The sequence below is a fragment of the Podarcis erhardii genome (assembly GCF_964252035.2).
Source record: "Podarcis erhardii genome assembly, chromosome: 1".
NCBI lineage: Eukaryota > Metazoa > Chordata > Lepidosauria > Squamata > Lacertidae > Podarcis > Podarcis erhardii.
The window spans coordinates 76598561-76623651 of record NC_138497.1 but is presented as its reverse complement, the minus strand read 5'-3'; the positions used below and the strand labels follow the sequence as shown (position 1 = coordinate 76623651).

The following is a 25091-nucleotide window of genomic DNA, read 5'->3' as shown; positions in this document are numbered from 1 at the left end:
GATTTTCCCTTGTGTTTAGACTACTATGGAGACTCAATTGCAGGTTTCCCCCAGGAATTTAGACTTGCTATTTATGGAACCTCTGTACGCTGCCACCACCTACTGGTAGTAATGAAGAACTCGACTGACCGCACTGCTGTTGTCCAGTAAGCAGCACTTTCCAAGATTTTTTCTTTCTTTCTCATGGTTGCAAAGAGATCTGGAAAGGAAGCAGTCTGGTAGGCATCAGTGGCACACATCAGCAAATGCAGAGACTTGTAGTTTGTACTACTGATATTTAACTTGCTTCTTGTAACAGCAAGCCCATAGGATGGTACACAACCCAGGTGAGAACAGAGGCAAGAGAGTTTCCATATTTTTCTAGGGCATGTTCCTCAAATATTTACCTGGAAGCCGTGCTTTTCTTCTAGAAAAAAGGGTGCTGGTACTGTGTACCCTTGAGTACCCCCCCCCAAAAAAAAGCACTGCCTGGAACACTCATTCAGCAGAAATGGATTCTGTTAACATACTCTTCTTATGCAGAACATTTAATATCCCACCAACTGACCTTGTTGGCTTACAAAATAACAATAAAAATAAAGGCAATCCACATGTAACAACTGAAGCAACATTCATATAAACACCAAAAGACCAAAACAACAACAACAACCAAACAGCTGCACAGATCAAGCAGCGGGACCCCATATATAAAACCAGTTCCAACACAGCAGCTAAAAGACCTCCTGAATAAAAAAAGTCACAATGCATTTCCTGAAAAGATGGGTGGGACTTGTCCAGCAGCTCCACAGTGAGGGTACCATCACTGCGAAGGTGCTGGTTGTAATAGCTTCTGATCACACACAATCTTAAGGCACGAAAGAGGTCATGTGGGGGAACCTGACCATTAGAGTATCCAGGGACATGGAAATGGGGAAGGTGACTTAGGAAGGGTCTATGAGTAAAGCAGGGGCTTCCTTGGGTTCAAAATATCCCTCAAAGAGCACATAAATTGGAATGGCAGCTATGCTAACCAGCTCACTTCATCTTTCATGTAGAGGGCTATGCAGAATGCACACACATTGCGCAATGGAAATAACTATTATGTCACTGTCTTAAACTTCAACATGGCTCCTTTGAGCCCATGAACCCATTCAGTTTATGAGCATGTTGGTGAGCAGAGGGTGGGAACAAGCTCATTAATTTTAATCTTTGCTTGGGATTTGCCTGTCAGTCTCTTTAGTCTGTCTGTTATGCTGCTTTGGTCTCATTCTTAACTGTTAGTGTCTTGGCAATTTGGGCATCATTTGGTAATCCCTACTTTGGACACATATCTTGCAGCAGAACCATAGATGGTATGATGATGATGCTGATGCTGATGCTGATGATTCTACCCCACCCATCTGGCTGGGTTTCCCCAGCCACTCTGGGCGGCTTACAGCATATATAAAACATAGTAAAATATTAAAAATAAACAACTTTCTGATACAGGGCTGCCTTTAGATGTTTTCTAAAAGTTACGTAGTTCTTTATCTCCTTGACATCTGAAAGGAGGGCATTCCACAGGGAGGGAGCCACTACCAAGAAGGCCTTCTCCCATTTATCTCCTGAACCACATTTTAAGTCAGATTCACCATAGCAGGGATGTTGACCTTGTGGCCTCCCTATGCTGGTCAGGGGTGATGGAAGCTGTAGTCTAGCAACGTTTGAAGGGCTAAAAGGTCAGCCACCCTCCATTTCATTGTTTTTCATTGCCTCTGCTCTATTCAAACCTTCTTTTTCAAAACAAAATAAAAAAATTCCTTCCAGTAGCACCTTAAAGACCAACTGAGTTAGTTCTAGGTATGAGCTTTCGTGTGCATGCACACTTCTTCAGATACACTGAAACAGAAGTCACCGGACCTTTCTATATAGTGAGAAGGTGGGGAGGGGTATTACTCAGAAGGGTGGTGGGAATGGGTGATTGGCAGATAGCTGCGATGAGCCTGTTGACGACTCTTAACGACTGCAATAGGTCTAACAGGAAAAAGCAAGGGGTGAGAAGGTGAAAAATGGCTTTGTCATGTATAATGAGATAAGAATCCAATGTCTTTATTCAAACCAGGTCTCTCCATAGTTTTAAGTTTGGTGATAAGTTGCAGAATTGCAACTTATCACCAAACTTAAAACTATGGAGAGACCTGGTTTGAATAAAGACATTGGATTCTTATCTCATTATACATGACAAAGCCATTTTTCACCTTCTCACCCCTTGCTTTTTCCTGTTAGACCTATTGCAGTCGTTAAGAGTCGTCAACAGGCTCATCGCAGCTATCTGCCAATCACCCATTCCCACCACCCTTCTGAGTAATACCCCTCCCCACCTTCTCACTATATAGAAAGGTCCGGTGACTTCTGTTTCAGTGTATCTGAAGAAGTGTGCATGCACACGAAAGCTCATACCTAGAACTAACTCAGTTGGTCTTTAAGGTGCTACTGGAAGGAATTTTTTTATTTTGTTTTGACCATGACAGACCAACACGGCTACCTTCTTTTTCAAATGAAAGAATCTATGTAGTTCTATTGGAGCATTCTCTCCCCCCTCTTTTTTAAAAAAATCACTTCCCAATTTTAGATTGCCCTGTAGGTTCATACAAGTTAGGAGCTAACAGGCAGGTAATGTAGCAGATGGCACTGCCAGCCCAGCCTAGAATCTCAGAGGGCAAACGTGCTAATCTGTGGGTAGTGCTGGAATTCAAACCTCAGAGCCTGGAGCAGAAAAAAGCCCCGTGTTGCTGCCTTAAAATGCACTAATAAAGAAATCAATGGAAAGGAAGAGACGTGAATGTAATAAACACAACACAGCAGCTCTGCAATCCCCTGCTTTGCTGATACATTTTAAGCACCATCACTAGGCCTCCATGTGAGCTATTACACCACTTCATTAATTCTCCTGGCATGTAGCCCAGCATGGCTGATACTGGTGCCTTGCGTTGTTGTATCTGGTAAGGGAGGAGTGAGGGATGCACAGTGTCGTGCCACACAATTTCAAACGTGGGAAGGGGGGTGAAGGACGGAGGGGAAATCAGAATTCTGACCAGTCTTCTCCTAGGGCCCTTAGTTAAACCTGCATCAGAGCTTTTCGCAGGAACAGTTTCGCCTATGCTTTGTCCTCAGTGTGGAGCCAGTGCTTGCAGACATCTTTTTTTTTTTCAAGTGAATCCTGAAAGAGCCATTAAATCTTAACAGCTACATACTCCTGTGTGCTCAGAAGTTGATTTTCTAGCAGAGAGAGAGAGAGAGAGAAAGAGAGAAAGGAAATATGTGTTGGATAACAGTATGCGCTATTGATGGCCACGAAAGGAATCTCCAGTTAACTTTTATTTGGTGAACTGTAGGGATCAAATTGTGTTTGATGCTGCAGCGAAGCAGATATTCTGTATTGCTGGAGTGTAAGAGTTCAAGTGCTCTGTTAAAGACTTTTCTATACAGATCAAGCCTGTCCATCCCAGTGTTCTCTTAGGGAAGGATCCATTAGGTCATCCACCTCTGGCTGGCTTTAGAAAGGCTGTAGTATGTAGCCTTGAACATTACCTTTAGGCAGCTGCTGCTTTGTTTTTTGTTGTTGTGGGTTTTATTTATTTATTTTTTTACTTTTTTACATTCCATCATTCAGTTATAGCTTTTTCTGGGATTTATTCATTAGATCAGCACAGAGTGTTTGCTTCTAACGCTGATGTCTATAGATAAAAACATCCCTGGAGGAAACGATAAAAAGTGCAGTCTTGATTGTTTTTTTTTATATATATCTTAGAGAACACTGAATAGGGAAGGTGGGGAGGAGAAGCAGGCTAGCTTTTTCGTTGACATAATTTGCCACTGCCTGATTTGACTGCACATCAAGCCTTGATCGTAATAAATCCCTCATTTCTGGAACCCTCCGCCGCTCATATCTTCATAGGGAGGGCAGAACAGTTTTAAACATGTGCACGCACATACATGCAACTGAGGGGAATAATGTGCCACATTTGAGGTTTGTTGGGAGAATGGCAACCCCTGAAGCTCTGCTTACTGTAGAAATCACACACCCGGGCAAGTTTCATGCTGATGAGCTGGTCCCTGAGGCACAGGGGTAATTCAGCAAGACTTTGCATTTCTCCAAGAGCCAGGGAGGCCCATGAGCAAACAGCAGAGAGTGGATGGAGCTGGGGAGTTGGCACGATGCAGCTTTTATTAGTTCAGATTTCTTCATTCTCTCGCTTGCCTTTACCTTCCAGGCAAAGAAAATTCAAGGCAATTAAATGCTGGGAAGGCTCTCCCATCTGTCCCAGAGCCACTTCTCCACCGCATGATGCTTTTATGATATTGCAGATTGCCAGTTATAGCCCCCTGGTGCTTGACTGTCACCAGGGGGAAAGTCAGGATGGCTTTGTTATGATGAAGGTATCTGGCTGGGATACGGTAACTTTCTGTTTTGCCACAGACCCTATGTTGACCTGGAATTAGCGGCAACTCTCCAATGGTTTGACTTCATCCCCAAAGGTGTGCTCTTCCATTGTTTCCCGAGACAGAAGGATGCCAACAAAGCTGCAGTGATACAGCTGGTGCAATGATGGGCTTTCCTTCCTTTTGTCCCCTGCTTTCCTTAGTTAGATCACAAGCCTCTTTGGATCAGGTCCTAAGACATCTTCAAGAAGTTTGTAAATATTACCTAACATATGACTGTGGTTTAACTGTCCCCTTCCACACCCCCTGCAGACTCAGGAATTACTGTAATGTATTCATAACTGCATTTACTTGGGTCCTTTGGATGAGAAACATGACAGTCAAATATACTTGAAGCTGGGTTGAATGTGTAGCACATACATGCCTTAGGATCATATCTGGTCTCCTTGTTGTGGCTGTTGCACTTTTTTTGCATTCTTAGAGTAAAGGGGCTTTGCTTGTTTGTATACATCGTTGCTCTGGAGCTACACACAATACATTGAATGCACATTATTCTTTCCCCACCCCAAGAATCCTGCGAACTATAGTTTATCCCTCACAGATTTAGTTTCTAGCACCCTTCACAAACTACAGTTCTCAGGATTCTTTAGGGGAAATGATGTACTTTAAATGCTTGGTGTATTTGCAGCCTGTGTCTATGATATGTATCACTCTCTCTGCTGCAGACAGACACACAAATGCATATTCATGTAAGTGGGGACTGGACTCATTTTAATCTAAGCTAATTCAAGTCCAGGCTATATAATGGCTATATAAATGTAACTGACCTTGTAGAAGGAAAGGGGTTTTGCTTGGGGCTGTGGGATCTTGAAATGGCATGCAAAGGGTCTTCTGACATAAATGCATTGTGCAAATATATACCAAGTATCTCTAATCTCTCTTATGATATAATTAGTTATAATTTGGTTGTAAAATATCTAAAATAAAATTGATGCAACATATATAAAATAGATGCAACAAGGTCCCGTTAAAAGATTCTCTGGCCATCAATGCCTGGGATTAACCATCAAGAGAGAAGCAAGGTGAGCTAGGAGCCTCAGCTGGACAGCTCTGTGAGGCAAACATTCTCTTTAAAAAGTAAAGACTTGAGCAGGAGAACTTCCCAGAGGCTTGTGCCTCGTGTTAATTAGCATTAGAGGTGCTATTTCCCTTCCAGTCGCCAACATTCCTTAGGCCTGGAAATTGTAGAGGTTTTGAGGGTTTTGACATTTTCTCACTTCCTTTTTGCTCATGTTAATCTCCTGGAAATTTAACTCCTCTCCCCCAATCCTTTTTTATTTTCAGTTTGCACAGTTACCGCTTCTCCTTTTTTCTTATCATAGCTTGCGTGGGGGAATGAGTCCCCTGATATAAAGGAATTGCTGCGGGCAGCCCGGCTGATTGGGAAACAAGCTGTAGCACTAAGTCTCTGTGCTGCTTCACACAAAATCCCTCTGCTCAAAGTGAGCAGTAACTATGATGAAGTTGACACATCTGCGTGGTTTGTTTCCACCCTAAACCAAATCCTCAAAGAAGCATTCTCTACAGAATAACAATTATAAAAATGGTGTGGCTGGTGAGAAGTCCTTTACTAACTGTTTTTGTGCAGCAGCGTTTTGCATCAGTGCCTCTGTAGGGAATCCTTGCTCTCATTCAGCAGACTATGAATATATGGGAGAGATGAAATGATTTGTTCCAGTTTTATTCTGATACAGGTGGTGGTGTAGAACTGTACCAAGAAGGGTGCATCTGCACCACCTGGCGCCATTCCTCCCCTCTCCTGACATACTGTGAACAGCTGGTAGACTCCATGCATCATTCCAAGAGAGGCTTCTGATCAGGGCTCTATTTATGTGTGTTTTTGTAGGGAAGTCGGCACCTCAGAGGCAGACTCTTGATTTTTTTAAGCTGCTGTTGTGTTTGCCTAAGTTCAGATCACTTCAGTAAAAATTAAATTTATTATCTAAAACTGTAGCTGCCTTTCCATCCATAGAACCACAGAGTTCTATGTTTGGAACTCTGTACTGACTCCCCACCACACCCCCACTATATTCCTCATTATGTTCAAGAAGATTGCCTGCTCAAAGGAAACATGGAAACCTTATTTAAGAATATAAGAACAGCCTGCTGGATCCGGCAGATGGGGTCTCCATATAGAAAATCCACCATGCAGATTGCACACTCTTTGATTTTCTTCTCTGATGGCTCTGTACCTGGATCCAGCATCCTATTCTCCCAGTGGCCAACCACTTGCCTGTGGGAAACCAGTGAACAGAACATGAAAGAGCACCTTCCCCTCACATGATTTCCAGCTACTGGTATGGTATTCAGAAGCATTGCTGCTTCCAACTGTGGAGGTATAGCACACCGCCACTGGAGCTATTCTTCTGCTGCTCTTTTTCATGTGTGAATTGTAAATGTTCACAGAACAGCAGAGGAATGTACTTGGAAAAGAAGGGGCAAAGTACAGTAATCCAGATAGAAACGTACACTGGATCACTTCTGTAGGCTTCGTACCAAAGTCAAGATGTTCCTCTACTCCCAGGCATTTGATGGGGTGAGATGGTGGCTTTAATGATTTTTAAAGATGATTTTCTCTTATGTTTTGTCTGCTGGGGTTATGTCACTTATTATTTTGTTGTATATTATTGCCTTGTTTTAATTTTTGTGCATTTTGATCTGCTGTAAGATGCCTTGAGACTTTTTTTATTTTTAGAAAGAAAGAAGCATTTCAGGAATTTTATAAATGTAACTAATAATAAACGAAACTAATAGGAAAAACAAAAATAATTGCCTGAATTGCAGCACCTTCAGCTCCCTACATTACAACTGTCCCTTTAGACATTTCCAAGCAGCCCTTTGCAGATCCAGAGGTCCTCTTTTTTATAGGTAAAGGCCCTGACAATTAGGTACATTGAAGATACATGTTTGCAACTGGAAGGTGTGCTTCAGATTTATCAATAAGTTCTGCATTGTTGTATTTTGGTAGGGTCTCTCCCATTTTTAAATGATTGTATGTTTTGTTTTGTATTTCACCTACCCATCCACCCACATTTACTGTAAGCCACGTAGAGAATTTATGTTATGGGGTGGCAAGACCACCTATTTAGTACTGCTGGTTTCCTATGTTGACATTTGTTGGACTTCTGAGATGATTCCGTGGAGGTGATCCCATAATAATGTGTGAACCAGATCTAAAATGCTTATTTCCTGAACCAAAAAACTTGCATGTTCCAACTCAGTCTCATGTCTATTAAGTCCTGCTGCTGCTTTTTCTACATGGTGCTTAGAGAATAACTTGCACCTAAATATTAGTAAGATGGTGTTGGACTTCTGGAAAAAGAGAGGGGAACCTGCCCCGTTGTATATCGGGGGGGGGGGTGGCTGTGTGGAGAGAGTCTCCTCCTTTAAATTCCTGGGAGTTTACCTTAGTGAGGACTTCACTTGGAAAATCAACATAACTCAGGTGGTCAGAAAGGCCCAACAGAGACTCCATTTCCTCAGGGTCTTGCGAAAGAATAATGTTAAACAACAATTGATGAACTCCTTTAACCGTTCCACAATAGAAAGTGTCCTTTCATATTGTATCACAGTGTGGTATGCTGGCTTGACAAATCAAATCAAATCTGTTTATTGTGAGGACCATGCCTGTGCACAAAAATCAACACTACAATAGTTAAAAATATTAAAATTCATTACATACTATGCCAACAAAACCATCTTCCCACAAAATAGAAAAGGAGGGAAAACGGGCAGCGAGTTAAACAGACGATGAAGGGGTCTTTACATTGTCGACCATAAATCTTTCCCTGGCTTTCATGGCCTTCATCACAAAGACCGCTACCACATGGGTAATGCGTGGGTTTGCATCAACTAACAAAAATTTTACTCTATCTTCAGGACTGGTTATAGAGTTGGGTATAATTTGCAGCAATGCGTCTCTAAAGCCCGAGTAAATGGGGCAATAGAGGAGATAATGTGTAAGATCCTCTTTAATTTTCATAAGGCAAGGACATAAACGATGTTCAACTGGGGTTTTTGTGTATCTACCGGTCAGATAAGCAGTTGGCAATGTTTGAAACCGTGCCATGGTGAAAGCTCTCCGAAGGGTGGGATCAGTGATCTCCACCAAGTAGTTGGCACAGGTTTTGACTGCTTTTACTCGTGGGAACCAGTAGGAAAACCCAGAGTTTTTTATCTTGGTGGAGTCCAAAAAGGCATCTTTTTCAAAGATCCATTCCCGAACTTTATCAGGGCTCCACAATTTGAGAGTGTTAAACTCAGGTAGGCTGTATCTGGATAGAATGTCTAGTAGACTTTTATGCCAAATGGTATTATATTGTAATGATACAAAGGCTTGTTTAGCCAATAGGGTGTTCGGGGCATCTATGAGGTTGGTGAAAAAACGCAAGAATCTTAAGTGGGCCCTGGCAGACACAGAAGGTAATCCTACTTCCACTCTTAGGAGAGCTGCCGGAGTACTCTGAGGGAGGCCTAGAATTCTTCTGAGATAAAAATTTTGGAAGATTTCAAGCCGTTCTAACAGCTTCTGATTCCATCCCCAGAGTTCTACTCCGTATAACATCTGTGGAATCACTTTTCGAACAAAGATTTTAAGTGCCGGGGTCACCAGTTGCCCTCTCCTCGAATAAAAAAAGCTGAGCAGAGCACCAGTTGTCCTACGTGTTAGAAGGGCTACAGTCTTGAAGTGGGCAAGTGCTGGCTTGACAGCCACAGACAGAAAGTCTCTACAGAGGGTGGTGAACACAGCACATGATATCATGGGCTGTCCCTTGAGTCCGCTAAATGACATCACAAGGGAGGGAGGTTCGTTTAATTTCAGTGTACACAGGTTGTACAATGACAATAAAGGTATTATTATTATTATTCTGTGGACATGGGGGTTTGGAAGGCATAGTTTACAGCAGAGAAGCTTTAAGCAGTAGGAAGCTGCTTAATCTGTCCCCAGCCTGCCAGTTTTCCTCTGCTGTGCTCTCTACCAGCTACTTTTCTGACCCGTGCTTGGTATGCAGTTCCACCCTGAGAGTTACAGAATGGGACTGTGCCACCAAATCGTTATGCTTCATGCTGAAGCCAAGGCCTGCAGAATGGCATTTCAGAGTCCCATTGCTGTCTACGGAGTTTGCAACTGAGGGAAGACAACCTCCATCTCCCCGCAAAGAAAAAGAAAACCCCCGGAAAATAAGAAACGTTCCTAATCCTCATGCCTCTTCCAATGTACCACAACAGAGGCCGCTGGCGAAAACTGCTTCTTGATCTTGCTGAGTGATATTGTTATTGAAGACGCTGTGCAGATTGTAGAGTTACTGCCTGGAGATGCAGCAGAAAAGATGAGGATATGCCTAGGGGGAAGAGGCAGGGATAAAGTTGCTTAGATGCACATGCACTGAATAATTAGTGATAAGAGCCAAAGAAATATTCATGACTTTGTAGGAAGATAAATAGATTTTTGATTAAATTTGGATTTTCTAAAGCAGTCAAAGCTGTTTGGTGATTGGCAGCATGGAAACGATTTTTCTGTGCATCCTAGTTGGCCTGAGGAACCCGTTTAGAGCTGTGAGCCAAGATAAAGCTGGAGATATACAGTTGCTGTGAATTGGCAGGAAATTTAGAGTGGATATGCCAAGAGCTCATGTTGCTGTCACAGCAGTTGAGGTGCAGCTGTTGAGTGGTCAGGTTAGCCTGATTTCTCTTTCCTATTTCTCCCTGACCCCCTGTTTTATTTGTATTAGCCACAGCATTTCTTTACTTCACCAGCAATTGAAAGCACAAAACCCTTACTTTATTCTGTGTGGTTTAATGACCTTTTTAAACCTCACCTAGAAGATCTAATGACTGGGATCATGCCCTTGGTTGAAAGTAATTGATTGCATGCTCCAGCGGGGACAATCCTTGCAGTGGGAGATGGTGTAGGGGGGAAGAATCCATTCATAGTACCATACTACGTTGGTGGAGCTCAGGCCAGACACAGGTGGTTTTGTCATTGGGGCCCAAAGTAAGAATCATGCAATAATACAATAATACCTGATTGCTGAGGAATACACTGGCTGTGATGTTCAAGACCCATGAACTGGATCTCCCGTGTCTTTTCTTTTCCAAAAGCTGTGGCAAGGGACAATTTGAATTAGAGCTGTGACCCTGATGGAGGGGAACTCTTCCCCTCATTTCCCTGTCTTAAATTGCTTTCTCTTAAAGGGAATGTTGTTCCCATGGGGGAGAAATATAAAGGTGCCATATTTCCCCTTCCTCAGTGCTACAGTCCCAATCCAAAACCACACACACACACATTATGAGAAATTTTATTTTTTAAAAGTAGTTGGGATCTCTTGTATCTAATTTGGTCCAAACTCTCAGTGCCCTATATTTCTGTCCACATATCCTTTTGCCTATATGAAATAGGAAGTTTCAGATAATTTGAATGTGATTGTGTTGTTACTACAAAGTGAAGCCCTTCCTTTGGGACATTTCTTCCATAATAGTGATAGGAGGCATTTATGCTATACCAATAACATTCCAGTGAATTTGTGCAAGGATGTGGCACAGAGATACAAGCATAATGGTCTGAAGCTGGCATTATGCACTGTGTTATTTCATCCCATAAGAATATATGCACAGTAATCGCTTCCTGGTAATCTGCCATGTGATGGTAAAAAGAAAGTCTTGTTTGAAATCTGCATACATTATTAGAACTGTTTGGATCTCTCTTGCTTTGTCAGGCTGCTTCTAATGAAGGCTATAAAGCAAATGGCTACTGCTATATAATTTCCAGGATGCAAAATTATTACGTGGCAGGTTGGAATGAATAATTGATTTCAGGGAACTGTTTCTCAATTAGTTGCCAAGCAGGGAGCACAGCAGCAGACAGTGGTCTGAGCACATGTTATGTTGGTGGGGGTTGCTGCTGCTGCTGTCCAATTTTTCCCCCTCACTGCTTTGATGGGCCATATGTAGAAATCATGGATCAGCAAGCTCTTTTGACCAGTAAAAACTGGAAGAGCAGAAGAAATAGGCTTAATGATGGCTACACAATACAATTCAAGAGCACAGCTATGTATTATTTAGAGCAAATATTCTCCAGCTTCCTCTTGGTGAAGAAGAAATTCTTTTAAGGCACTCTGAAGAGAAGAAGCATAAAAGGAAGTGTATTGGTTAATGCATACAACAGTGCCGTGCTTTGCTTCTGTATCAATCAAACATGTGGCCCAAAGGGAGGCAAATACTTTGGGCAGACAGGCAGATAATAGACAGGAATACAGGAGGTAGACTGAAGCAAAGCAAGCCTAAGATCATTAATATACTAGCTGGATCCTGATGGAAAATCTGCTTGCTTCTCTCAGATATGCGGTACCCAGACTAAAGGAAAACAGCAGATGTGTCAGCTTTATAATAGCCCTTTGGTGTGTTTCTGGCTCCCTGGAGCCAGGATGGTTTCGGGCTGTTCTACAAGTGCCTCAACGTGAACTATCTGTAGCTCCCTCCTTCAGCCAGAGTCCCCAGTAAAACAGGAAGCTAGTGCTTGATCTGCAGGGCTCCCAGTCTAAGCACCACAGTACCCAACAGTGTCATCTCATGCCATAATATTTTAAGTGGAGGCATTTGATGGATTTGCTGATGACAGTTTTAGGGACTTGTTAATTTGGATGTGCTCCTAGCTTGTTTTATGAGCAGAAATGAAATCTATTGTCAGAATAGTGAGGTATAATGACTTTTGGTTGATACTGACCTGTCTTTTGGCTATCGTGCTTTTTGGATATATAAATTTTGCCCATTTATTTTAGTACTTCACTGTACTATTAATATTGTTATGGCCAAAAGCCTTCTATAATAAATGTATATTAATTCAGCCATTCATTCATATTCAGCTGTGAGTCACTGGCTGACAACATCTGCCAGTTTTAAATGGTTAGTGACAACTTTCCTGTTCTTTCAGCCTATTTTTAATAATTTTACAGCAGCTGGGAGAACTTTAGAATTTCCCTGATACTGCTTGAATGGTAGGTAGAGCTGGCTCTGAAAGCCCATACTTTCAACTACAACTACAACTAATCCAGAATGTGGCTGCCACACTGGTGACTGGGAGCAGCTGCTGGGATCATATGACACTGGTCCTAAAGGATCTACATTGGCTCCTAGTACATTTCTGAGCACAATTCAAAGTGTTGGTGCTGACCTTTGAAGCCCTAAATGCCCTTAGCCCTGTATAGCTGAAGGAGCTTCTCCATCCCCATCGTTCAGCCCAGACACTGAGGTCCAGCTCCGAGGGCCTTCTAGTGGTTCCCTCAGTGTGAGAAGTGAGGCTACAGGGAACCAGGCAGAGGGCCTTCTCAGCAGTGGTGCCCTCCCTGTGGAATGCCCTCCCATCAGATGTCAAGGAGATAAAGAACTACACCACTTTTAGAGGACATCTGAAGTCAGCCATGTATCGGGAGGTTTTTATTGTTTGACATTTTATTGTTTTTATATGTGTTGGACGCCATATTGTTGTTATTATTATTCACATAATAAATAAAAACAAGGAGGAATTCAGTACTCACTGGATCATGGTTTTTTTCTTCCAGATCACCGCATTATGCTTGTCCAGAAGTAATTCGGGTAAGTGAGCTTGAAATCCTTAAAATAATCCTTTTTTCAACAGCAGCAGCAGCAACAACAACAAAAACTTATTTCTCTCTTTTATAATTGGGTATCTCTGGATAGCCCTCCACTTGTATTACCAAAGTATTAAATTTTCTCACATTGTCTGGTTATCTGAATAGTACAAGAGGTTTATAAAGTGTCAGTACAAGGACATTAATGTGATCACTAACAGCCAGAGCAACAGTCTCCTGTGTTTACTTGGTTTTATTTTCCCATTCAAACTATTTTTTTGAGCCGTCTTCTGCCCTTTCAGTTTTCACCTAAGAAAGGTGAAACGTGCTACTCTTGGTGTGTCACTGGACAACAAGGGGATGCTACTATTGCAGCCCCTAGTGACTTGGTAAACAAAAGGTTCTGGTTCCCACCTGTCAAACTCAGGGGACAATTGTGAATTTAAGCTTCATAAAATCAATAGCAGGGGATTGACAGCTGATGTCATGATCTGGCAAATATGACTAATTCCAAGCCCCATAAAGAACCAACTGGGAGAGAAACAGTTTTTTCATATCCTCAAGGCATCTCTAACATTTCAGGTTTTGTGCTGATTCTTCAGACTTTTTCTTACACATGCCATTCCAATACATTCTCCTTGTCATCCTGTGGATCATAGACAAGGACAGGGACATACAATACTTCTTAATAAGAGTTCTCCAGACATTTTTCTTCATGTCATGGGGTAACTTTAAAAACAAACAAATGCAGATAGTTGAATTGAAAATTAAAGTTTTCCTCTTTTAATCTTTTTTTTTTTTTTTTTTAAGTACAGCGGCCCTGCCCACCTCTCAACGTTCAAAGGGGTTTGGAGTTCAGTGGCAGTCAAAGCACAAGCCCTGACCAACTCTGACAGCAAACCCGCCTGGCTGCATGAGAGTTCCCAGTGGCTTAGTGTCAGCATGAGAGCCACTGGCAAATGAAAAGTTAGAAGTTAACTTTAAACTCCCTATTGTGCCTTTTTAACCATGTCATTGTCTGCCCCATAGCAGATGTCACCTATGACATTCAGCCTGTGCAATATAACAACAGGTGTGGAGCAGGTGGGTTTGGTTTTGGGGAAATGATTTCATGGGCCAAATTGAGAGACATGCTTTGGCCCATGTGCCAAAGGTTCCTCGCCTACCTTCTGAGGGGTTGACATTAGATTCACAATAACCCTTTCATCCCTTCTCCCTTCTGTATATGCCCTGGAATGGGAGGTATGTGGATAACTTCCTATCCATCTCCGGCCTTCTGTCTCATCTCAGTGTTACATTACTGGAGATCTGTATACATGTTCACAGAACGGGAAAGGGCAAAGCAGCTTTAATGAACCATAAGGCAATTCCTAAATGGGTGGGCACTATGCCCATACTAACCTGGCTAGTGCCATATATAGATGCAATTTGTGAATGTGATATATTTACAGTGACTCAGAGGTCCTTAAACAGGGAGATTAATGTTCATTGCAGGGCAGAGTGACAGACAGGGAAAGCATAGACTTAAGCAGTATGGTTATGTTAAAATTATTGTTTACTGTTTTAACATAAGTCCTTTGTTCTTTCAAAAGGTGGTCTTCTCTACTTCTTACCTGCCAAACTGTACTAAATATACCCTATACTCATTGTGTGCAATTAAGCATTTTTTGTAATATATGAGATCTGTGTAATATATTGGTGTAGTTTGGAGAAAAAGAACGTTTCCTCCCACTGAATTCAAGGACACTTGGATAATTATTTATCTAACAACCTTCAGGTTAAATCTCCTATTTCCATATTGTACAGGGGGAGAAATACGATGGGCGAAAAGCAGACGTCTGGAGCTGTGGAGTCATTTTGTTTGCATTGTTAGTGGTGAGTCATTACCTTCACTATATAGGACAACTACTGTATTTTTGCATTCATGATGGTCTATTGAATCATAATTTCAAAATGCCATGCTAAAAATGTTGCTGGAGGGCTCAGCACCCCTCTGAACATGTACCTACATATCTGTCATAGGCATGTATTAAGGCTGTGCATCTGGTCTGGACAAATCCCAGATTCTGAGGCTGATCTGGAATTTGTCCCAAACGGGGCTGATCTGGAATTTGTCCAGAGTGGATCAATGCAGGCCCAGATCAGTTCAGGGCTTGTTGGCAAAATCAAAAGCTGTCAAAAGCAGTGTGTGTGTACTAGCAAAGGAAATGAGAGAGGTATTCTAAAGGAAGTGTCCAGACTATTGTGGAAAGTTGTCACTCGTATGTAATGGAGACAACAAGGTCATACAAATGGAATCAATAACACTTTCATCACATTCCGTTCATTAAATAGTAGATGAGTAGAGCACCCATTTATTAAAGACTCAGAAAGAAACAAAGTGAAACAAAATTTGAAGATAGTTTCCATAATATGTTTGATCCCTTTCCAGAGAAAGGGACATGTATTAGAAAGAATTATGTCGGTCCAGTTAGATCATGAAATATACAGTAGCTGAAACAATTTGAGTAAAAAAAGTCTGTCAAATTTCCCATTATCTCATCAATATTTCACTGAAATTGGGTTGGATATCTATGTAATAGGAATAAGAATAATTTTATTATTTATATGCCGCCTCTCTAACTGGGGTGTCCCAGCAACTGTGGGCTGTTCCCAACAAGTTATTAAAAATATGTGTTTTCTTCACTTAGCTGTTAGGGAGAAAGACATGCATTATTCTTTTTTTAAAAAAAATGCATGCTTAACAAGATACACCTGACTTAAATCAGATAATTTCAGACTACTTACTAGCAAATCATATCATCACTAGGTGTAAATTAAGATATATTCTGTAGCACAAGACCTTCCATATGAAACCTTATACAACTACATTCAAATGTCAACATTGTTATAATTCATAAAAATAGTTAGGGCATTAGGAGCTCTTAGTGGCTTAGTAGTCAGAGGGTATCCTTAGATTAATATATTGCTATAAACCTTATGCTATCAAAGGCTTTGTTTTGGTATTCAGCATTACACACTTACATGCAAGGCACCTTTGACTCAGTTTGGGGCCTGATTCAGCAATCCTGTGGATAGCATGGGAAATTTGATAACCAATTTTCCCTCAATTTGCTTCTGCTATATTTCATAGCATACTGAAGGCAAGGCTAAGAGGTAACCCAGAGAGATTATTTGATGCGGAATATGTTTTTGAGAAAGCCATTACCATATTACCCAGTGGATTTTATATCTTCATTTTAGGCTAGTGGAGAAACTCATATTCATTGCGGTCTCTGCTCAGCTTGAACACTATGTGAGCCAGCTATTTGGTTAGCATCAGGAGCTGATGGAATCCTAGCTCTCTGAGCTGACTATTCTGAATAAAGAACTTTGAAAGAAAGCCTTTGTCTTATGTGTGAACATAGGTCATATTCTGGTCAGTCACACTTCCTTCTGGCCTTTTGACATTTTGTAAGGTGGAAAAGTCTCCCATGCTAAACAGCCATCTTTTAGTGTTTGGTGTAAATATGTCCAGAGGAGATTAGAACCGAGGAGCAGATAAACACGTCTGCTGCTAAGAGTTTGCCCTGGAGGATTGCCAGCAGATCAAAGCCTTGAGTTGCAACTACAACTAAACAGCTCAGCTGAAGTTAAGCAAATCTTTGTATCTATGGATATTTTTCTTGAAAACCATTCATGCTATGCTCTGTTCCTCATTGACTAATTAAAATTCAAGATATTTATCTATGTTCCACCAAGTTTTATTTTCTATGCTGAAAAGGATAAAGGGATATGCTGCTTTCAGAATTATTCTCTACCCAATCTGTGTTTTGGATCCATTATTTTAGGGCCAACCACATGTGACAGAATTTGGGTTCTGTTGAGTAGCTAGTGGCAGGATTCAACCATTTCTGGCACTACACATTCTTTAGGGAGCTAAGGCCATTCTGACGTGTTCAAGTGCTCTGTTATGACTAAATTAAGTCCAAACAAATCTGTCTCTTTCTGTTGACATGATCTAGCTTGGCAGAAGTTTACCCTCTCCTACACTTCTCACACTAGGATCCCAGTCTAGAGCAGGGACCGCTCTCCTCTCATGGACTGCTTATCAGAAAAATACTCTTCAGTTAATAGCCTGCATTGTGACTAACCTCATACGTAGTTGGCCCCGAATGTCTCCTCATTTCTCTCCTCTGTTCTGTCATTGCTTGTGTTCAACACCTATTTACCTTTCTTCCTTCCAGTGGCGGAGCTTCGTGCTCCGGCACTGGGGGGTGGAGAGCAGGCAGGGGCGGGGCGGGGCTAGCACGCATCTTGGGGGCATGGCGTGCCACCCACAGTGGCCTGGCGCACTGCCTGTAGGGGCGTGGCGCCCAGCGCAGGCAGGGCAGGCAGCGCGACAGCACCCTACCCAGATCGTGCTGTCGGAGGCAGTACGCTCCCCCCGCACTCCTTTTCCTCTGCCACTGCTTCCTTCCTCCACTACTTTTTTCTCTTTTTCCTCTGTCGTGCTGTTTCAGGGTGCCCTACCATTCGATGACGATAACTTGCGGCAGCTGCTAGAGAAAGTGAAACGTGGTGTGTTCCATATGCCACATTTCATCCCGCCAGATTGTCAAAATCTCTTGCGGGGGATGATTGAAGTGGATGCCTCGAAACGGCTGACGGTAAGAAGGCATTCACTGTAGATCTCGTGACTTCTGCTTTCCACTCATCACCCCCCACTTCTAAAAGTTGTGCGTTTTTATTTAATGTCAGAGCTCTGCACAAACATAAAATTTCATACTGTGGCCACTGATGCCTGGGATGCTGCTGTTGAAATGAGGGTTGGGATGGGATAGGTCTCACAGGGTGGCCATCAAATAGAACATCCTTTTGTTGTACTTTACAAAGGTAAACTGATGGATGTGATAGCAGGAGCTCTAGTGATGGTGCAAGTAAACCAATAATGAGCTGGGTCTCGTGTTGTTGCAGTTTAGGCTCAGCTTGCAAACAGATTGCAGAGTTTGCCATTAAATGTTTGCCATTACAAAGCCTCCATTTATGAATTTTGGCACCACTGGTATTTGGACCCAAACTTTGTTGCTTGCATACGTCTAGATTTTCTCTCCTGTGTTTTCTGAGAAGCTTCACCTTGGTACTTTTTGCAGAGGAACTGTGTCAGTGCTGCATGGGAATATTTTATGTGTATACTATGCTAATATTGTAAGTTTAAATAATTTTGAAAAGCAGGACTTCTAATATAATTTGTGACATTTCTTGCATTTTGGTACCAGCAACATATACAGTATATTGGAGCCAGCAATGATTTAGTAGATAATATTGAGCTCACAGATTCCTTCTGCATGGGAGCATGTATGAAAAAATGTAAATCTGAAACTCCTCTCAGAACTTCATTCTGTTAAAATATTTATAAATCACAACTTGGATCATTGTTTGACTCTTCCACAGAAGACAGCATTCTATTAGGTCAATCTGCATTAAACGAAATGATGATTTAATGACGTGAGCCCCACACCCTCCCAGACACACATCTGCTAGAGGTGGAAACAAAACCCTCACCTCATTGCATAGTAATTGCCTATCTTTCAGTTCCACTTATTATCATTCTAGGTTGCATGCAGCTTAGTGAGCAACTCATAATATCCTAGATCCATCACAATCTAGGTGTTGCTGAGTTTCAGAGTTCCCTCTGATTTTCCACCTTACTCCAATACACAGATATTTTGTGCGTATGCTTGTGTTTCAAAGAGCAGAGTGTGTGTTTTGCAAAAAGTCTTACATCCTGTTGTGCATTCATTTACAACCATTAATTTACATAAACTACTGTCAATTTTCAGTGCTCCATTGTCATTATTGATTCTTGGGTCATTACAAAGCCTGCTCTCTAACTGAGGGCTTATCCACACTTACCTTTCCTCTGTTCTTTCCAGGCATGGTCTGCTATTTAAAGGATCCTCTTTTTCTTTTTCTTTTTCTTTTTCCTTTTCCTCTGGAGCTATCCCCATGAAAGCCCACTCTTTACAGCTCGATTGGAGCAAATGGCAATCTGCTGAAAACCCGAATTGATGCTTGTTCCAATTTAGCTTTAAAGAACGAGTTTTCCCAAGGAAAGCTTAGGGCAAAAAAGTGTAAAAGTGCAGACCTGTGCCTGGAAAGAATGGGGCAAAAAGTAAATGTGGATAAGCCCTGTAGTAATTCAGAGTATTTGCCTTCCGCGGTGACTGATCACAAGCTCTGTGCGACTTGAGAAGTTGCGTATGCTTTTATTTTCATCTCTAATGTGAAGATGAACAATTTTGGGGTCTTCCCCCAAAGCTGCAGAACTATATTCCTTGTTCCCTCCTCTAATATTAAAACTGGAACTTCCACTGTGGGTTTGCCTATAAAGCTTGTTTTTATAATGCATAATGAGGCCATGTGATATAGCAGGGGTAGCCAGCATTCCACCCTGCAGAAGTTGGACTCCCATAACCCTCAATCAGCATGGAAGATAGTATTGGATTTTGGAAGCTGTAATTTGACAATATCTGGGCTACACTTCCTCTGATATATGGAAATGGGATTTTTAAAGCTTCTTTCCAAAATGGCATTAAACGTAGCAAGCACTAGTTAGAACAGAGAGGAAAACCTCTTGGGGAAGCCTGTTAAATGCCTTTGTCACTTAAGCACATTTAAATACCATGTTTTAAATGAAGGTAGAAGGAGTGAGATTAACTCCCACTGTGGATCACCTTCTCTAGCTCTGCAGAGCAAAAAGCCTACAGTCTACTCCTTGTCAAAACCAATTGCCCTCCTGTAACCCTTCCTTGTCACTTTAAAGTAGATGAAAAGTAACAAAGCATTAATTAATTACACCATCTTTTTTAAAAGAGAAAAATAAAAGGCAGTGGACATGTTGGCAGCAGCAAGCAAGGAATGTATGATATCATCATAATATTTCGATGCAATTAAATTGGAATAAGAATAGAGACTGATTTTATAGCACATATTCCATATCCCCAAGTAGAAAACCTGAAAATGGTTTCTGAGTGAGATTTTTAGAAACTAGCACTATGGCTGCATTTTTAAGGCTAGTTTCTGACCAAGTCCTCTTTAGCCCTACAATGTTTAGCTTGAAGTAGCAAGAGCAAAAGAAACACAACAGACTTCCATTTGATATCCTTATATGAAGGGTCAAATTGTCTCAGTCTTGGCTGCAGCCATGACCTTGCAGGCTCTTCTGACTTGGGAAATACTGAAAATGCATCTGGCTTGGAAACTGTCACCTTAGCAATTGTAATGTATCTTGAGAGTTGATCCAAGAAGGCATTGGCCTTGCAATGGGCAGAGAAGGCAGTTCCCACCTAAGCAAATGTAGCCCAGAAATGCTGGCTCCCCTCTCCCCATAACCTCTGTGTGTGCCAGCATGAGGCAAAGAAGAGTGTGCCAGTGTCAGGTGTCTCTCTGTGTTAGGTGTGTCATGTGACTTATGTGTGTTAAAGGAGTGTGATTGTTTGTTTATCTGGCCCTGCCCTCCTTAGCTGCCCTTCCTTCTTCCTCACTAGCTCCAATGCATGATAGCTGCAACTGTAGGAAGGCTTCAGAATGAAGCCAACATGGACATGCCTTACCTTTTCATCTGTACCAAGGGCCACCAACATTTTTTGGACTAGGGGACACATTCTGATTTTTGAGAGAGTGCTGTGGGTACCCATTACAAAATGACTGCCATTGGGGGGGTGGACATGGCATAACACAAAATTAGAGGGAGCACCGTCATGGTGAAGCTCTTTCCATTATTGGATTTCCATACAAGAAAAGGCTTTACCTGTTGAATATCTGTCTAGAAACTAAGGCAGAAGTAGGAAAGGTGCATTAAGGGGGAAGGGGAAACAGCAGCTCTTTACAACCCTAGAAATTACTTTTTACCTATGATCCATTTGCACAAACTGTTTAATTGGGCTGGTGGGCTATACTGGTTTCTGAACACACAAAAGAGCTACTTGACTCTTGTGGCTTAGGGCTGCATGGGCCTATGCTACTGATTGGTAAAGTGCTTGGGAGAGGGGAGGGGAGGTAGGCTGAAGTTGTCAAGCCAGAGACTTGGAATGCAGCTGGCTGTTCCATTACTCTAGAGGCGACCACTGTAAGACTGTGGGAAACCCACACCCCTGGTCCTAGGGAATCCATAAGTGGGTGTTGGAAGCAGAGAGAATGAATTAGGGTGGGTTCCCCAAGGGTACTAACCAACCTTACAGGATCAGCGCTGTAGCTGGGGACCACCCTACCATTACAGATGCCTTACTCTCCCTAACACTAAAACTCTAGCTTTGACAAGGTGAGCTAGTTTGGAGCAGCAAACCTAACTTTTCCCTTTACTATCAAAAATAGAGGAAACTTAAGATTTTCTTACCCACTTTCAACTTTTACTGTTCAGAATTCTGTTCCTTGTGCTTTTGATTTTGGTAAACCCCTGTCACAGTCACACCAAATAAGCTGCCTCATTAAAACAAAAAAGAAGTCTGTTTGGAGTGTTCCAATATGATTGTTATATAATGTACAGAAGCCCCTGATTCCCCTGCTTCTCTCGGCCTCAAAGCAGTTTTCCCTCAGCCTGTTGTGTTCCTTCACGTAGCCATGCACATGTTTTGGCTCTCCAGTTCTCATTAGTCTGGAAATGAAGTGGAAAGTAATGAGAGCAGGACAGCTGCCTCAGTTCTTCCCAGCCAGTTTTAATGGGCCTCTGATCCCTTGCTTCAGCCAATGGGGTTTCTAAGTCGTTCCAGTTCTCTGCCCTTCTCTAGGTCACACATAGTTTCAGCCCCTATGCACAGTGCACACTTGTGAGCTCAGCAGTTTGATTTGAGGCACATTCACTTGGAATCGTCATCCAGCAAACGGTCTCTCTCTTCTGTTAGCCAGCTGTTAGTTTGAATAGCACTGGATGAGGCAGAGCAAGAATTATGTGTCTATGGCCTTCATGATTAAAAGTAATTTTGCATACCTGTCTGGTTGATTTTGATGCTGCAAGAAAACGTCCAGCATGTGACTTCTGCACATGGTCTACAACTCCTGCTGCAGTTCTATTTAGCACAGTTTGTTTAGAATTGAAGACTTTAGCCACAGTATTTCAGTCCTTGGACTCACTGGGTTCTCATTCGGTCTTCGCCTCTGTGTCTTTACTAAAGCCCCAAATCTCATGCAAGCTCTGGCATATCTTTCCCTTCCTCAGCCTTCAGTGGACAGAGGTAGAAGGGCAAGAAAGATTACACCATGATGCAGAGCTATGTTGTGCACCCTTGAAGAGAACAGGAACTTGATGTGGGGGATGGAGTCAGGCAAGCTACCAGCCGTCTTGGTGTGACATGTAATGTGATGTCTCCAAATGATGCCAATTTTTGAAAATTTGGTTCCTGTAACCAAATGATTTGACTGAGAAATGTTTGGTACTGAGGTTCTAGGCTTGTCACTTAAAAACATTTCCCCCCTTTGCATGCAATCCAGACCAATTTCTGGTAGTAAGCTTTGTCCTGAAGCTATTTTCACCTGTAATATGTTGCAGTTTGAGGATGAGGGGCAGCTGGCACAGGTGTGTATAAAAAGAATGATTAGTGTAGTCACAGCATCCTGCCATAGGAATTGAGACAGGGAACCTTCTGTAGAGATAACACCTCTGTCCTCTGATGTTGACCAAATTGCAATGCTCAATAGCATAACGTATGTACCTGTTATTTTGAGTTTACTCATTTCTTTTGTTTACTCTTTTCTTGTAGCTAGAACACATTCAGAAGCACATATGGTATATGTAAGTAACTTTTTGTTGATATTTGGAAAGACATATTAAAGTCACTGCTTTTCAGGGAAGCTAGAGAATTGTACATAGCTTCTGCACCATGTCTGCATTGTGGGCAACCATGAGCTCAGCAGAAAAAAATAGAGGCCCACCATTGTCCATGCTCACTGATTAGATTGGTACTGTTAGAGATTCCTGTGCATGCTACACTATTTTGGATATACCTGAATACAATCCATCATAAGATCCCTTTTTAGAATCACAGGGGAAATATATGGGTTTCTTTCCGGCATTCATGGGTGCTCAGAACATATCTGAAGCATCCCTAACCTGGATGGTTAAGTCCAGTCAAACTTGACTATGGGAAGTGGTGCTCATCTCGCTTCAGGCCAAGGGAGCCAGCATTTGTCCACAGACGGTTTTCCGAGTCATGTGGCCAGTATGACTAAACTGCTTCTGGCACTACAGGACACCGTGACGAGTGCCAGAGCACATGGAAACACTGTTTACCTGCAAACAAAAGTCTTTCCCAGTCACACCCAGGCTGCCTATACCTGAAAAATAGGCCTTATTTTTATTACATCAGTATCTGTTAGTGTGAATGTGTGTGTACCTGCTGTTGCCATGACTGATAGCAGTGGCAACATTCAGGAGATAAAATGGGTCAGCTAGACTGAAATGTTATGACACATCAAGTACAGGAATGACAGCTAACAGCTGAACAAGACATTGCACTTGGGTTCCATTCGTAATATAGATAGTGAATTCTGCTTCATAGAGTACTTATGAATAAGATTTTGTTTTGTATTAAATTAAAGTGGCAGTATGCTAAAAATAGAAATCCCTTAAAACAGGTTGGTAACTGTGACTCTTGAATGCACATTCCTGGGGATCTTCATTGCTCATAGTAAATATTTTACCTAGATGCTTGCTCAATCTGTGCTGCTAAAAATCCATGTCTTGCAACTATCCTTCATAGCTTAACCCACAGTTGCATATTTACTTGAAAATGCATTTACTGGAATTAATGGGACTTATTTCCATGTATGAAGTTACTATTCAGTGGATCTGCAAGGTATTCATGGTATTAATATCCTTTTAAATTTTGAAGATAGAGGAAGTCTGTTCTTAGGAAGACAGGTGGCTTTTCATAGCCTTGTTATTAAAATGCTACCATATTTTACTTTTTCTCTATTTCCTTTTCTGCAGAGGGGGTAAGAATGAGCCAGAACCAGAACAACCAATTCCTCGAAAGGTGCAGATTCGCTCTCTCCCTTCCTTGGAGGACATTGATCCTGATGTTTTAGAGAGCATGCACTCGTTAGGTTGCTTTCGTGACAGAAATAAACTCTTACAGGACCTGCTAACAGAAGAGTAAGCATTCAGTGTTTGCTTAACATAGGCTTGATGGGTATATGGGAACAGTCACCAAAAACCACGGAAGGCATGATTTATTTAGCTATTACAGTTTTCTGTTAAAAGGCAAACTTTGCTGCATGGAGCATTTCTTTTCCCTGCAGCAGGCATGGAAGATCTTCTTTTCTACTCATTTGTTAATTAGGGTCTGTGGCATAATGTTACCCTGGTGCATGGGCCATGTATATTAAGATGAGCCAATAATAAGTTTTCAGCAGATTGAGATGTAAAAGAACTTCCTTGAGTTAAATCAGACTTGCCACCCACCCAGTTCAGTGTTTCTATATCTATCTATCTATCTATCTATCTATCTATCTATCTATAGTAAGAGGAATCTCTTGAGGGTCACTAGGAGCTGATGCAATTCTGGCAGATACTGCTACAACTACTACCAGTAGTAGTAATAATACTCAACATCAGTATACTGCTTGGACTACTGTAATGCGCTCTACATGGGGCTACCTTTGAAGGTGACCCGGAAACTACAACTAATCCAGAATGCAGCAGCTAGACTGGTGACTGGGAGCGGCTGCCAAGACTATATAACACTGGTCCTGAAAGACCTACATGGCTCCCAGTATGTTTCCAAGCACAATTCAAAGTGTTGGTGCTGACCTTTAAAGCCCTAAACGGCATTGGTCCTGTATACCTGAAGGAGGGTAACCACCCCCATCATTCAGCCCGGACACTGAGATCCAGCTCTGAGGGCCTTCTGGTGGTTCCCTCACTGTGAGAAGTGAGATTACAGGGAACCAGGCAGAGGGCCTTCTCCGTTGTGGCGCCTGTCTTGTGGAACACCCTCCCATCAGATGTCAAGGAAATAAACAGCCATCTGGCTTTTAGAAGACATCTGAAAGCAGCCTTGTTTA

The 25091-nt window shown here is 42.0% G+C and overlaps 1 protein-coding gene across 16 annotated transcripts in view; it reads left to right on the top strand.

Annotated features, from left to right (window-relative positions):
• The window catches only part of BRSK2 (BR serine/threonine kinase 2), a 410538-nt gene that overhangs the window by 319300 nt on the left and 66147 nt on the right, over nt 1-25091 (top strand). For all 16 annotated transcript variants that reach the window (XM_081840494.1, XM_081840500.1, XM_081840499.1 and 13 more), the window contains exons 6-10: nt 13020-13053; nt 14856-14924; nt 17552-17698; nt 22787-22818; nt 24016-24180. In XM_081840494.1, the coding sequence (XP_081696620.1) occupies nt 13020-13053; nt 14856-14924; nt 17552-17698; nt 22787-22818; nt 24016-24180 (447 nt within the window). The remainder of the gene's footprint in view (nt 1-13019; nt 13054-14855; nt 14925-17551; nt 17699-22786; nt 22819-24015; nt 24181-25091) is intronic.